General features: G+C 41.4%; 1 protein-coding gene across 3 annotated transcripts in view; it reads left to right on the top strand.

Annotated features, from left to right (window-relative positions):
* Window positions 1–2,110: 2,110 nt before the first annotated feature.
* The window catches only part of CNOT8 (CCR4-NOT transcription complex, subunit 8), a 16,665-nt gene continuing 2,975 nt past the window's right edge, over window positions 2,111–15,800 (top strand). The window contains exons 1-6 of one of the 3 annotated variants that reach the window (XM_008573172.1): window positions 2,111–2,168; window positions 7,083–7,266; window positions 8,354–8,547; window positions 12,065–12,226; window positions 12,856–13,000; window positions 13,894–14,004. In XM_008573172.1, the coding sequence (XP_008571394.1) occupies window positions 7,150–7,266; window positions 8,354–8,547; window positions 12,065–12,226; window positions 12,856–13,000; window positions 13,894–14,004 (729 nt within the window). In that variant the 5' untranslated portion in view covers window positions 2,111–2,168; window positions 7,083–7,149. Of the gene's footprint in view, window positions 2,169–3,071; window positions 3,177–7,082; window positions 7,267–8,353; window positions 8,548–12,064; window positions 12,227–12,855; window positions 13,001–13,893; window positions 14,005–15,800 lie in introns of those variants that run through there. The other 2 variants (XM_008573169.1, XM_008573170.1) reach the window with 2 other exon arrangements.

Consider the following 15,800-nt stretch of genomic DNA (forward strand, 5'->3'; position numbering starts at 1 on the left):
GGAGCGCCGCCGCGCTTCCCAAGCGGCGCACTTATCCAGTGCGCCACCGGGCCGGCCCCAAAATAATCTTTAAAAACATAAATTAGGATCAAGTCATTCCTCTCAGTAAATCCTTTAAGGTTTCCCATTGCACTTCGAACAGAGTGCTGTCTTAAACCTCCCAGGCCTTGCCTCACCTAGCCTCTGCTTTCCTCTCCAGCTTCATCCTGGGCCACTCTGTCTTTGGTCCACCTCTGCACAGCTGCCCTGGCCTCCTTTCACTACCTATAACATGTAAAACTCATTTCTTTTCTTCTGCCTGAAATCTACTGTCCCCAGCTCCTCATGCTGCTCTCTTTCTCTCTGGTTGGGTGCTTCTTGTCCTTCTCATCTCTGCCTAAATGCTACCTCCTCAGAGAGGCCTTTGACCTCCATGTAAGTAATTTCCCCTATCCTCTCCCAATCCAGTTATTTATTGTCACTTTATTCCATTAGTTTCCTTCATGACAGCTATCACAATTTCTCATTATCTTTTTTTTTACTTGAATGCTTGTTTACTTGTTTTGCCAGTCCCTGCCATCAAATGTTTATCTCTACAAGGCCAGGAACCATGTCTGTTTCATTCACCAGTGTGTCCTCCAATGCCAACATGGGGACCCAATCATAGCAAATGGACCATAAACAAAACTGACTGAATGAACATCTAATCTGCTATACTGGATTGAGAATCAGAAGACTTACATCCTAGTCCTATCTCTGAGAGCTGGGTGACCTTAATCAAGTTAATCTTTTCTGTGAAATTAGGGGATGTATTGTTTAGAAGATTTTTATGGACACTTTCAGCTTTGGAGATTTACAGGTCTATGATTATTACTGTTAGATTTTGAAATGTTGTAACTTTAGTAAAATTTAAAGAAGAGGGAAAATCAAATGAGATACACTTTTTTTTTTTTTTGGTGGCTGGCCAGTACAGGGATCAAACCCTGGACTCAAATGAGATATAAATAAAATAGATTTGATATCTATTTCCAGATTTAAAAAAATAATACTCTGAAAACTTTTCAGAAACCTGAAATCATCAGATATCAGAAAGTTTTTGGTTGTAATCAAAATACTATTCAAATGCTTAGTCATGAAGCATAATCTTTGCTCTACATTTAGGGAAAGTTTGATGATCTATTTTGATAACATCCAAGAGCCTGAGGAAGGTTAATACATTACATAAGAAAAGCAGGGACAAGGGCCGGCCGTGGCTCACTTGGGAGAGTGTGGTGATAACACCAAGGCCGTGGGTTTGGATCCCTATATGGGGATGGCCAGTTAGCTCACTTGGAGAGCATGATGCTGACAACACCAAGTCAAGGGTTAAGATCCCCTTACAGGTCATCTTTTTTTTTTTTTTTTTTTTTTTTTTTGAGAAAACAAATTGAGACAGGCCAGAAACGATCATTTATTGAATGCTCTTACCTTCCTCAGTACGGAGTGCATTTTCCATTATTAACTATTTATCTTCACAACCACCTTGGAGAGAGTGATTCGTATCCCTAATTTATAAATAAGGGGACACTCACTTGGAGGGAAAGAGAGGGAGTGGGGTTCGGAAAGCGTATTTGATGCGCTTATCCCGGAGGCTGGGGCTAGGAATTCACCTCCCTGGAGACTGTAGCTTTTGTGACTCCCATTTGAAATTGCCATTTGAGGCCGGCTCAGCATCTAGCCTAGCAGGGGGAAGTAGGATTTTGGAGAATCCCCTTAGGGGGAAATGTTTAAAAATGCAAAGTGAATAGCACGAAGGCTACTCTCTCGGTTACCAGGGGACCATTTACAGGACGCTTACCAACAGCCCCCTGCAAGGAAAAGCCGCTGGGACTACGACTAGAAGCGTGCTTGGGGCCGCCCCCACCTCCCCTCAGGGACGGGGGTGGAGCACTTGCGAGAGTGACAGTGAGGGCGGTCCGGAACGACAGTCAAGGCGGTGCTTTGTTTTCTTCCCCACTGCCGAAGAACACGAGGCAGTGGGGCATCTCAGCCTGGTCAGACGCTGCCAAGGGCAAGCGTGGGCAAAAAAGAGTCCTCTCTCCAAACAGGATTAAAAGAGAATCAAGCGGCTGGGAGAGACCTCCTGGGCGAGGCCTGGGCCCCGCGGATCTCGAAACTACAATCTGGCGAGCCTGCTCAGCGTCCAAAAGGTCTGGCAGCTTCTCGCCGGCGCTTCCCCCACGGGAGACGCTGTCCTCTTTGTAACTCGGGCAGGCATCTGCGGGCCGGTTGCTATGGCAACGCCCCTCGCCCAGCTCTTGAGGCGGGGAAGGAGGCGGGCCTTGGGGGACGTCCCTCAGACCCGGCTTGGGGGTGCCGCACGACCCACCCCCCAACTAATTGTTTGCCAGAAAGAAACCCGTGAGGTAGATTTTTGTAAGTGAGGGATCCAGGGGGCCCTCACAAAAGGAGGGGTCAGGCCTTCCCGCCGTCAAACTCCCCGCAACGATTTTAACGGTCCTTCAGAGCTGGGAAGCTGGGAGAAGGGAACGTTGTGACTTGAGACGATTTGGTAGGGCGGGCCACGCTCTTTCCTCGGCCTTTGGTCTTTCTACGCCACGCCCACCAGAGGCGGTTAGTTCTAGGCCACGCCCCTTCCTTGGGCGCGCGGAAGGAGAACCGGAATGGAGGAGTGGCGGCCGTAATTGAATTGAGCCTTCACAAACAATCGCGCGAAGGCCGTGGGGGGGGTCGTTTTCCGCATGGGTCCTCTGACGCCGCCCCGCCCCATCTTTTTTCTCCCGGATCCCTTTTGGTTCTGCGCCTGCGCGCGGCTCCCTGCGAGCTCACCGGCTGAGCGAACACGCCGCGAATCGCCAGAGCGCGCAAAGGGGGAGGAGCGGGCATGATTAGGCGCGCGCGCGTCTGGAGTGGCGCAAGAGAGCAGGCGAGTTGGACGGATCAGGTGGGTAGAGTGGTGCAGCCAGGTCGCTCGGTAGGCGGTACGTAAGACCGCTCTGGGCACGTGGGTTCCCATCTCACTGGCCCGCCCGGTTCTAGGAGCTGATCCGAGGCAGAGGGAGAACTCCGGGTCTGGGGCTGCTGCCGCCGCCGCCGCCGCCGCTGCCGCTGGGGAATCCGCCCGCCAGCACGCCAGCCTGCGCTTCGCGTGCCCTGGTAGTCAGGGTAAGCGGGCCCTGCTTACCGGAGAGAGGAGCGTAAGATGAAAGAGTGTGGGAGGCCATCGGGGGCCTGTGGGAGGACGAGGACCGGGTGCATGTATGAGGGGTGGGGTGTGTGAAGAGGGAAGAAGCCCACCGAAGAGTAGTAATAATAACGACAACCACACGATGATAATATTCTAGTGATATGTGTCAAGACTTTAGAAAGCAACTTATATGCTTTATTTAGCAATCCTCCGAGGTGCATACTATTATCAAAACCCATTTCGCAAGGTAGAAGAAGTGAGGCACGGAAGAGGTTAAGTAATTTATGCAAGGCCACACAGCTAGTACGTGGCCTGGCCTGGCTTCGGATTTAAGTCTGGCCTCAAAGCCTGTAATTTTAATATCTTTGCTTAACAAAAAAAGAAAAAAAAATTAAAAAAAAAAAAAAAAGGAATGGGGTGTTAGGAGTGGATGGCTGAGTGTGGTCTGAAGTGGGAGCGTGATCTGAACGAGAAGAGACTGATGACGGGAGACTGAGTAGGGACCTGACCAGAGTTTGGAACCTTCAGGGTCTGCACCTTCTAAACTCGTCTCCTCCTTCTCAGTTCTTGCGGCCCCACGGCTTTTCCTTGCTGTTCGATGGCTTTATGAATCAGGGCCGTTGCTCTGGAGGAGCCAGCTCACAGACGTGGGCCACTCGGGTGGTTTTAAGAACTACTTTAACTGCGGTTCAGGGCAGTGTCTTTAGATACTGTGTTTGCGCTGGGGGCGGAGGATCGCGGCGGCGAGTACAGAGAGGACCCGCTTCCACGCGGCTGCGTGCTGCTACTTCCTTTTCCATCTTATTCATGCACGGCATGGGCTTTGTTCAGTCCTTTAGAATAGGGAAGTGGTGTTTATTTCTTTGCACACTTAGTTAAGCCTAAATCAAAGCAGAAAAACCAAACTCGACTAAACATTCTTTTCCCATGCAAGGCCTGGTACTCTGGATTGCTTGCAGAGAAAGCTTTTGGTGGCTTCATAGGGAAGTGGTGTTTATTTCTTTGCACACTTAGTTAAGCCTAAATCAAAGCAGAAAAACCAAACTCGACTAAATATTCTTTTCCCATGCAAGGCCTGGTACTCTGGATTGCTTGCAGAGAAAGCTTTTGGTGGCTTTATCATTAATTAGTTGCTCTTCAGAGCTTTTCTGGGTAAATAGGAACTCTATTTTGGAGAAGTTTATACTGGAAGTCATCGGGAACCATCTGAACAGATTATGCTGCAGGTCAGCCCACAGCAGGGACCTCATTAATTGTAGGGGGGGGGGAGAGAGAGGAGTGTGTGTGTGTAAATCCAGCATAGTCAGTTTTTCCTTCAGCTTTGAAACTTGTTATTGGCTGACCGGTTAGCTCATTTGGTTAGAGCGTGGTGTTGATGATAACACGAAGGTCAAGGGTTCAGATCCCGGCACCCTCCAGCCTCCAAAACAAAACAAAGAAACCTGTTCCGTTTCTTTGGTTGTGACCCAGATAAAGTAATTATGTTACCTTTAGGGGCTGTGTTGTACAAAAAAACATTTGAAAGGCATAGAGTCATTCTACACTGTGAGATGCTCACACTCAGAGACTTAAAAGGAGGAAAACAAACCAAGGGAACAAACAGGATGTTTGTGGTTCCTATCTTAGGCTCATTCTGGAGCATGTGCTTACTGAGTGGAAAGTGGCAGGCAGAATTGCTGGTGTTATTTAAATTACTATTTTCTCTCTCTTTTTTGGCCAGCATACTCAGTAATTTGACTTGCAAAGTTAAATGTGCATAATGTGATTCTTCAATTTTTGTTTGGCACTCTATTCAGGTGCTTGCAAATTATTATTTCCCCACAGATTTCCTAGCTAAGAGTTTGGTGCAAGAATGTTTTACATATTTTTGCCAATGGTCTGGCTTGTGCAGTCCCCATTTGTGAGATATGTATAACAGTGGTTAGCTTTTAAAAAACAAATTCTGTTGTAAGTGGAGGCCAAAGACATTTTTTGCTTGTGTCCCTTTTGTTGTTTTTGCTTTTATGGAAACCTCTCTCAAAACCTCAGGAGTGATACCCACTTCTTCTAAAGTAGTTTATGGTCGTGTTTGAAGTGACACCTGAAGTGTTTCAGTTAGGGAAATAAGGAAGTGGCACTGATTTAATATTAAATGGGCATAGGAAATGGTTTTAATGGGTTTAATGGTTTTACAGGGGAAAGTCTAAAGCATGGTTAGGAATCTAAAATTCTGAGTCGCATCATTTTCTTAATTGTCAAGATAGTGGAATTTACTCCACATTGAATCTGAACTTCTGTCTTTTCTCGATGTTTTTATTTATTCATTTGCAAGCATTTAATGGAACAAAAACAAGAGAATAGATTTTGCTGTTAAGAATTTTACACTTTTATTGGGGAGATAGCACATAGTCTACTTAAGTTTAATAACTATAATTTTAGAGAAACATCTGTAGAAATATAGGATACCTTGAGTAAATGGAATCTCCAAGGGTTGTTGACAAACCAACAGATTGGTTTCTCAGATATTTCTCAGAGAAATGATGACACGAGAATGCCAATTTTGTTTTGTTCCATTGTTCACATTGTTGCATCTGCCAGTCTTGAAAGCAGTAATCAAAGATTTTCCTTGCTCTGTACTTTGGAAACCACTCACATTTATTTTATTGTTTCTAGGAATTTTCCCCTGAATATGTATATACTGGAGCCCACATTATATTATGTTGAGGATCTATGCCATGGGGTGGCCTTATAAGTACACACCATTATGATAAAATTCCTTTTTTGGTCTTTTTATAACTAAGTCTCTCATGTTGAGTTTGCTGTAATAACAGCATTACTCTGAGGCTGAACTATGTTGAATTTTATTTTGCCGAATACTTTCCCTTTCCCAGCTTCATGGAAAATACACCATAAATCATTCTGTTCTGGTTGAATTATTTACACCTACCATCTTTACTTTTATTGTTGAATTGCTGTTTAGTTTCTTTACAATATTATGTTTTTAAAAGTAGATATTAATAACTCAAATTCTGATTTCCATTATGGTTGTTAAGGGTTCAAATTAGCATGTGGGATTGGTTTTTATCACCTAAATCCCTCACTTTATGATCTATTTACACAAATCTAGAGAGGCAGTATATTAAGTTTAGTTAAATGCCTCTAGTTGTATTTGACTTTTGGATTGTGGGAAAAAAGAATTTCCTTCATTGGGGGGTGGAGGGAATCCCATACCCATATTCATCATGTGGGTGTAAAGACCTGAGCCTGAGTTTAGGATCACATTCACTCAGGAAAGCTTCCGGAGATCCCAGATACATTGAAAATGGCTGAAGTGATTCCTTTAGAAATGTTCCCATGATGTGGTCTCTCTGAACAGTGATGTAAAAGTCATGGCTAATGGCATATTTGTGGTCATGGGAGTCTATTTTAATTTTTAGGTAGTCTGCAGAGGGCTGAGAAACTGGTTTAGGGTAGTGGTTTCAAGGGATGGCGCGTGGCTCACTTGGGAGAGTGCGGTGCTGATAACACCAAGGCCACAGGTTCAGATCCCTATATAGGGATGGCCGGTTAGCTCACTTGGGAGAGCGTGGTGCTGACAACACCAAGTCAAGGGTTAAGATCCCCTTACCGGTCATCTTTTTTTGTTTTTAAACAAAAGGTAGTGGTTTCATTGCTGTGCTGTGCTGTGCTAAAGGGCTGCTTGGGCAAAAGTTTCTTTAATTTTAGTTTCTTCTATTTAAAGAACTTTGTGTGCATTTGCATCTTGACAGAGTCAAGTTTCACCATCATATAAAACTGAGAATAAATATAATGATCTCAATGTTTAAGCTTAAACTAGTGAAGTGATGGTAAAATACTGTTTTGATGTATTTGTTTTGTTGCCATCTTATGCCAGTGTATAAACTGACATGATTTCAAAATATGTTTTTTAATCTAGATCAGATGAAACATTGTCTGCCTTGCCCTCTGACATAGCCGAAAGTGACTTCTTAGGTTTCTTCAGGATGCCTGCAGCACTTGTGGAGAATAGCCAGGTTATTTGTGAAGTCTGGGCCAGCAATCTAGAAGAAGAGATGAGGAAGATCCGAGAAATCGTGCTCAGTTACAGTTACATTGCCATGGTAAGGAGCTCCACTCTATTTGACTCACCTTTTTAATGGGCTTAGGGAACAATTAATGTGAGATTTTGAAAATAAATGATTATATTAAAGCTATAGTAAATTAAACTTGATGGAAGGTTATGTTGCTTTTATGAAATATCAAGGTAGCCAGTGTCTCAGAGAAGGATGTCACCTCTAATATCTTAATTTTTTTTTGTAATGCTGTTCTGTTCTCAAGTCTTTTTTTGTCTTGTTTTGTTTTGGCAGCTGGCCAGTGTGGGGATCCGAACCTTGACCTTGCTTGGTGTTAAAACACTATGCTCTGACCAACTGAGCTAACTGGCCAGCCTGGTTCTAAAGTCTTTAAAGCAGAAGTTATATCTGTGCATAGGGCACATCTGTTCCACAGATATGGTGAATTTGACTGTACAGTGTTTTAAAAATTATGTAAAAAATTCATTGCCAGCATTTAAAAATCAAGAGACCTCACTTGAATTCTGGAATTTTGTCATCTCTGGAAGAAAATGGGAAGATCTGATAATATACGGTGCACATTCCTTCCTGCCATAGTGTGGCTAGAGAAGGAGATGAGTGTTGTGGTCATTTTAAGGGCCTCCTGTAGAGAGGCGTATGTCCTCTATTTTACTCCAGTCCCCATTGTTACCATTTTCATACCCAGCTTACTTTACTCTTCTACATTAGCTGCTTGGAGTTTGTGATTCTTGTTTAGAGATTATAGAATTAAGTCTTTAGCCTGGTATTCAGAACTCTGTGACCTCATTCCAGTCTTTTTACTCAAGCTAAACTTGGTTCTTTATTTTTCGTAAATGGCTGTTTCACTTCCCTATATTTACATTTTTTATTCATATATTGTTCTCAAATATGAATCGGAGGTTCTTAATTAATTGCATATCTACCTATAGTTACTCAATTACTTCTATTCACATCCTGCTTAGGATCTTTATTTTTTGTTGGCTGGCTGGCATGGGGATCCAAACCCTTGACCTTGGTGTTATAACACCATGCTCTAACCAACTGAGCTAACCAGCCAGCCCCAGCATCCCTTGTTTTGTGAAACCTTATGACAAGAGACTTTTTCCTTTTCTAGGACACAGAATTTCCAGGTGTTGTGGTGCGACCAATTGGTGAATTTCGCAGTTCCATAGATTATCAGTATCAGCTTCTGCGGTGCAATGTTGACCTTTTGAAAATTATCCAGCTGGGCCTTACATTCACGAATGAGAAGGGGGAATATCCTTCTGGAATCAACACTTGGCAGTTCAACTTCAAATTCAATCTTACGTAAGTGTTTGAAACACTTCTCAGTATTATTCTTAGATCTGCTACATTTGTTTTTTTTTTTTTTTTTTTTTGTCCTTTTTGAGACCGGCTGCACCGCGCTCAGCCAGTGAGCGCTGTGAGCGCACAGGTCATCCCTATATAGGATCCGAACCTGCGGCGCTGCTGCCCTCCCAGCGCCGCACTCTCCCGAGTGCGCCACAGGTTCAGCCCCAATTTGCTACATTTGTGCAGACTGGTTTCTAATTGATTTTATTAATTTTTTTTAATTTCCACTGAGCACAGGTAGGTGTTGGACAGAGCAGTCAAATAGAGGATGGAGGGCCGGCCCGGTGGCGCACTGGATAGTGCGCTGCTTGGGAAGCGCGGCGGCGCTCCCGCCCAAGGGTTCGGATCCCACATACAGACCGGTTCCTGCTCACTGGTTGAGCGAGGCGCGGGAGCAACACCGAGGGTTGCGGTCCCGTTGCCGGTCCCCAGTCCGGTACGGGGGCAACACTGAGGGTTGCAATCCGTTGCCGGACACGGAAAAAGACAAAAGACAAAAGACAAAAAAAAATAGAGGATGGAATAGGGAATCTTAGAAAGTAAAGTCCCCCTTAAAGACCTCTTAAGACTCAACAATTAAAAATGGGCAAAAAATCTGAGTAGACATATCTCCAGAGAATATATACAAATGGGAAAAGACATAACCCAGTTAAAAATGGGCAAAAAATCTGAGTAGACATATCTCCAGAGAATATATACAAATGGCCAATAAACACATGAAAAGATGCTCAACATCATTAGTCATTAGGGAAATGCAAATCAAAAACACATTTAGAAACCACTATACAAGCACTAGATGACTATAGTCAAAAAGACATAAGTGATGGTGAGGGTGTGGAGAAATTGGAACCCTCATACTTTGCTGTTGGGAATGTGGAATTCTTGGAAAACAATTTAGCAGTTCCTCAAAAGGTGAAACAGAGTCGCTGTATAACTCAAAATTTCACTTCTAGGTATATGTCCAAGATAAATGAAACATATGTCCATGCCAAAACTTGTACATGAATTTTCACAGCAGCATTATTTGTGATAGTCCAAAATTCATTTCAGATGTCTGTGCATTGCCAAATGGATAAGTAAAATGTGATATATCCATCCATACAATGAATGTTATTGGGCAATAAAAAAAAAAAATGAAGTTCTAATACATGCTACACATGGATGAACCTTGAAAACACTGTGCTAAGAGAAAGAAGCTGGTCACAAACACATATAGTATGATTCCATTTATATGAAATGTCCATAATAGGCAAATTTGTAGAGACAGAAAATAGATTAGTGGTTGTCTAGAGCAGGGGGTGGGGAGGTTTTGGGGTAATGGGAGGTGATGGCTTAATAGGTATGGGGTTTTATTTTTGAGATGCTGAAAATGTTCTATAATTGATTATGGTGGTGGTTGCACAACTGTGAATATACTAAAAAAATAGTTGTATACTTTATTTTTTAATTGTATACTTTAAATGAGTGAAGCATTTGGTATATGAGTGAATTATACCTCAGTAAGTCAAGTCCCCAGTTGTAGTTAGGAGATCAACGTTTGAATTGCAGTTCTGTCATTTCTTAGCTGGGTGATTTTGGGTCAGTCATTTCACCTTCTGTAACTCGATTTCCTTATTCTGTAAAACAGGGTTTTTAGTAACCTGTCATAATAGAAATAAGGTGTAGAGTGGGTGCTAATCAAGGGTAGTTGAATCTGAAGTCTATCTGATAGTGGGCAAATTCTAATGTAATTAAAAAAATTGTTTGGTTAAACACATAAAACTTACCATCTTAACCATTTTTAAGTGTATAGTCTGGTAGTGTTAAGTAAATTCACAGTGTTGTGAAACAGATCTCCAGAACTTTTTTGTCTTGCAAAACATAAACTCCATACCCATTAAACAACTCCCCTTTTCTCCCTCCCCCAGCTCTTGGTAACCACCATTTTACTTTCTTGTTTCTACAATTTAAAAAAAAATTTTTCTTTTGGAGGCTGGGCAGTTCAGGGATCAAACCCTGGACCTTGGTGTTATCAGCACATGCTCTAACCAACTGAGCAAACCAGCCAGCCCTACTGTGATTTTTGACTACTTCAGATATCTCTTATAAGTGAATTCTTACAGTATTTGTCTTTTTCTTACTGGCTTATTTCACTTAGTGTGATGTCCTCAAGATTTATCCATGTTTTAGCATGTGGCAAGATTTCCTTCCTTTCAAGGCTGAATAATATTCCATTGTGTACATACACCACATTTTGTATATTCATCTGTTGATGGACACTTGTTTCTTCCACCTCTTGGCTGTTGTGAATAGTGCTGCTGTGAACTTGGGTGTGCAGATATTAATTTGAGATCTTGCCTTCAATAATTTTGGATGTAGGATTGCTGGATCATATGATAGTTCTATTTTTAACTTTTTGAAGATGATGTAATTTTTTAAGAAGAAAATTGGGGCGGGGGACTGTCATTTTGCTGATTGCATAAGGTGGTGTTAGTGTATTTCTTATTGGGTCCCAGTTTTTTAACACTGCTTTGTTTAACTAGGCATCAGGAGCATTTGATAGTGCAGGAATAATTTTTTAATTGTTGTTCATATGTTTTGAAAATTTCTTTGAGGAGGTTCAGATAATTTTGGGAGGTGATCTGGATCTTTCCTTTAACTGCATTTTTTTAGTCTATTGCCCAAGGCCTGTAGTTTGTACCATAATGATAATATAACACAAGGAAAAAAAATTAAGGTTACTCATTGAGGGGTTTGTATATGTATGAATTTAAAATAACACTTATTTAAGGTGGAACAGAAAGTCATGATTTAACACTGGTTTTAATTTAGTGAGAATAAATTAAGATTGTGGTGGTTTTGTTTCTGATTGTTTAACCCAAATTTATATGAAGAACAAATGAAAATGGAAATCCTGTGGAAGAGCTTACTATTTTTCTACTTTAAGTTATGTGGAATTATAAATATTCCTGTGTTTAAATTAATGGACTTGTCTCTATGGTAGAATATTATGCCAGAGTTACAAAGCATGTGTTATAAGTATTGATGTGGAAAGATGGTCTGTGGTATGTAGATGTAGGGGTGTAGGTGTGTATGTGTACATAGAGAAAGTAGTCTGGAAGGATATAAACTGAGTCGTTAGTTATATCTGGGGTAGCATTAGGAGAACATTAATTTTTTTCATTTTCTGTTATTTTTAATATTTTTGTGTTGTTTTTTTTTTTTTAAACAAAGAGCAAATGTGAATCTTTTATAATTAGGAAATTTAGACTGTGGGGAAGAATCCCATTTTTCTATCTGTCACAGAAATAAAATGATCTACTTTGCATGCTTGCTGGAATTGTTGTAAAGAATCAGTTGAGTTGATCTAGTCTTAAATTATGAAAAGCACTTCAAGGATACTTGTACTATAATTATAAGGTGATGGTAATATTTTGCCCATTACTTCTGTTTCTTTATCCACCAGCTAATAAGTAAAAACTTTGTTTTTTAGAGAGGACATGTACTCCCAGGATTCCATAGACCTCCTTGCTAACTCAGGACTGCAGTTTCAGAAGCATGAAGAGGAAGGGATTGACACACTACACTTTGCAGAGCTGCTTATGACATCAGGAGTGGTTCTCTGTGACAATGTTAAATGGCTTTCATTTCACAGGTCAGTCTCAGAGAATGTATATGTGTCTCTGTCTCTCTTTCTTGCTTTGGGCTACAGTGGAGCTGGGGGAGTATTTTTGCAGCCTCTGTTCTGTTTATCAGTAGCAGTCAGAAGTTGAAGTGGTACCTGTTGCATGTGTTTCAGTTTTTCAGAAAACACTTTGGTGCTCATACTGGTTTGTTTCAGACAGATAGAACTTTAGTATCTCCTAAGTGGCCATCAGTGGATGTAATTCCAAGTGGAAAGATGGAGGGTGAAGAGGGTTGCAGCACTTGCTTGTCTTTTTAAATGGCTGTTCTGGAGTTTCTCAGGTACTCAAAATCTCTTAGGAGATTATTTTAATATTTATTTTATCTTTAATGTTATTTTACCTTTTCAGTACTTTTGGATTTTTTACAAATCAAATCCACATTTATAAACCCTTGAGTTCTCTTACATATCCCCCATATTAGTTTCTTATGTTATTTAATAGAAAGTTAAGATTACAGTAGGATAAACTGCTTTGGAATACTGAAAGTCTCTAACATGAGGTAGCATCATAAGCTTTGAGAAATAAATGTGGTTGAGTGCTGGGGCCTCGTAACTGCTGCTTTTTTTTTTAACCTCTGTGCTTCATTTTCTCCTTGTAGTGGCTATGATTTTGGCTATATGGTAAAGTTGCTTACAGATTCTCGTTTGCCAGAAGAGGAACATGAATTCTTTCATATTCTGAACCTTTTCTTCCCATCCATTTATGATGTGAAATACTTGATGAAGAGTTGTAAAAATCTTAAGGTAAACAATGTGTTTCTTAATACTAGTAACAAAAGAATACAAAAAAAACAGACTTGTCATTTTGCTTTATCAATATGTGTTCAGCATGCAAAAAAAACAGACTTGTCATTTTGCTTTATCAATATGTGTTCAGCATGCTTTCTCGAGTACTTGTGAGGTGCAAAAAGACTTGTCATTTTGCTTTATCAATATGTGTTCAGCATGCTTTCTCGAGTACTTGTGAGGTGCTAACATTATGCTAGACAGGGTATAATATAGAGGTAATTGGCACAAGGATTGTGTGATAACTATGTTTAACCTGGGCATGAAGAGATCCCTCTGCTTCTCTCATCCTAAGGCAGGATTTCTTCACTTGAGGCCCATGAACCTAGTGAAACAGTTGACACCCTGAGGTAGATGTGCAATTTGTTAGGGGTGGGGTCTGTAGTGTACCAGATTCTCAGAGGGGTTCCTCATAGAATGTTTGGGAACTCACTATCCTAATAAACTGTTAATATAAGAGGTTTGCTCTCTAGAATTGGATTGGCATTTACTATTTCTTCTGTCTTCCTTTGTAAAGGTTGTTTTTGGTTTTGTTTGGTTTTTTTTGCGGTTGGCCAGCACTGGGATCTGAACCCTTGACCTTGCAGCAGTTTTGACTTTAAAGGACAGAGGTCTGGCAAAATTAATGATACAGAGAAGAAAGGAGCAAAAAGTAGAATATAACACAGTGTTTCATTTGGAGGGAAGAAAAAGAGTTAAGGGCTAAAAAGGGGATACTAAGGCCTATTAAGTAAATGGTCTGTTCCCACTTCTTGCCACCAAAATTAGGTGAACTCAGGAATGGACTTAGTTGACTTCAGTAGAGGAGTGTTGGGTCTGTAATATTATCTTTGTTTTCCTTACATCTCCAGGGAGGTCTTCAGGAAGTTGCTGATCAGTTGGATTTGCAGAGAATTGGAAGGCAGCACCAGGCAGGCTCAGACTCACTGCTGACGGGAATGGCGTTCTTCAGGATGAAAGAGGTAAGTTCCGTCCAATGTGAGGGCCTGTGCAGTTAACTTGCTGAAAGCTAAGGAGGTGGGTGATCTTTGTGGGCTGCGGTTTATTGAGCATTTATAGTTTCTGTTGGAAGTTAATGCCCACTTTGAAAACAGTTTTTTCTTTGTTACAGTGTTTAACATATCAAATGTAGTCTGAGAATCAAAAGCAGCAGCCACTTCAGAATACTCAAGTATTCTTGGCATACCCAAGTCCAGAAGTGTACTTGGTGTTCCTAACAGCTTTGATACTTTCAATTATTTGCTTTTATTCTGATTTCTATAATAGAAACACATTTGTTACCACTTACGTTATACTAAGTTCTATTAATTATTAAATACGTATTGTATAGAGTTTACTATAACTCATTAGTGAAAAGACTCTGAATTTCCCTTTTAGTTTCTTTACTCACCCACTCAAGGCTTTAAAATGTGTCTGAAGAAGTAGAGGGAGTGAGAAGCTGCTTTGAAAAACTAAAAGTGATTTTATTGACACTATTAAAGAATGAATCAGATTAATTGATAAGTTCTTTTCAGACCAAAGAACATGGAAAGAGAGTATGTTTGTTCTTTGTTAATCTTAATCATAAACCACAACTGTTATGCCATTACCATGTGCTGGGAAATGTTCTAGGTTAGTGGTTATCAACTGGGGACGATTTTGCCTCCAGGGGACATTTGACCGTGTCTGGAGATATTTTGGTTGTCACAACCTGGTGAGGGAGGGTGGTGTGCTCCTGGTCAGGGATGCTTGCTAAACCTCCTGCAATACACTAGGCAGGTCCTCCCAAGTGAAGGATTATTCTGCCCAATAGTGTCAAGGTTGAGATACCTGCTGTAAGTGCTTAATGTCCATTATTTTACTCCTCCTAAGAACCCTACTATTATATTACCCCATTTTATAGATAGGGAGCCATTGTTACAGGGCACACTCAGCTCCTGGCTGAGACTCCCCAAAACTGATATCAAACTCACAAGTCTGGCTGCCTGCCCCCGGACAAAAAACAAAAGTCACATGTTGGTGAAAGTGGAAGTCAGCTTTTATTCGGGAATACCGGTGATCTGAGAAGAGATGTTAGGCTAACCCATATCTCTTTCCAGTAAACCTGAAGTAGAATGGCCAGACTAAAGCCATCGCAAAGATTAAGGTTTACCAAGGGGTTTTTAAAGAGGGGGATGAGGGAATGGAAGATGGGAAGTGAAAAGCAGGAGGGAGGGAAGAGATGTTAGGCTAACCCATATCTCTTTCCAGTAAACCTGAAGTAGAATGGCCAGACTAAAGCCATCGCAGCCAGGGGTTTTTAAAGAGGGGGATGAGGGAATGGAAGATGGGAAGTGAAAAGCAGGAGGGAGGGGCATGTGAACAGTGAGGGGTCCATGTCTATGAGTCAGGTGCAAGGTCTCACCAAAGCCTCGTCTGGTTTCTGTTCTCATCTTTGCTATTATCTCAGGGTCTGGGTAGCACGTCTGCAGCTTTAGGCTGGCTGGAAAACAACTTTATGTTCATGTAAATAATGTCATTTTGCCCCATAACCAAGGTTCAAAATATCAAATAACCATGGAAAAAGAGGGAAGTCAGAGAAATGCATGCCAAGAAAAAAAACTGTCTTATTAAAATCTTTTAGAGCCCATGCGGTTTTAGGTCCCAACATGGCTTCAGTCCTGCTCACTCCAACACCATGGCTAAAAGGGTTGGAAGTGACTTTGCCAAGTCCATACAGTGAGTCAGGCTGAATCCAGAGCCCATGCTCTTTTTTTTTTTTTTTTTTTTTTTTTTCTTT

The sequence above is a fragment of the Galeopterus variegatus genome, unplaced genomic scaffold (assembly GCF_000696425.1).
Source record: "Galeopterus variegatus unplaced genomic scaffold, G_variegatus-3.0.2 Scaffold884, whole genome shotgun sequence".
Taxonomy (NCBI): Eukaryota; Metazoa; Chordata; class Mammalia; order Dermoptera; family Cynocephalidae; genus Galeopterus; species Galeopterus variegatus.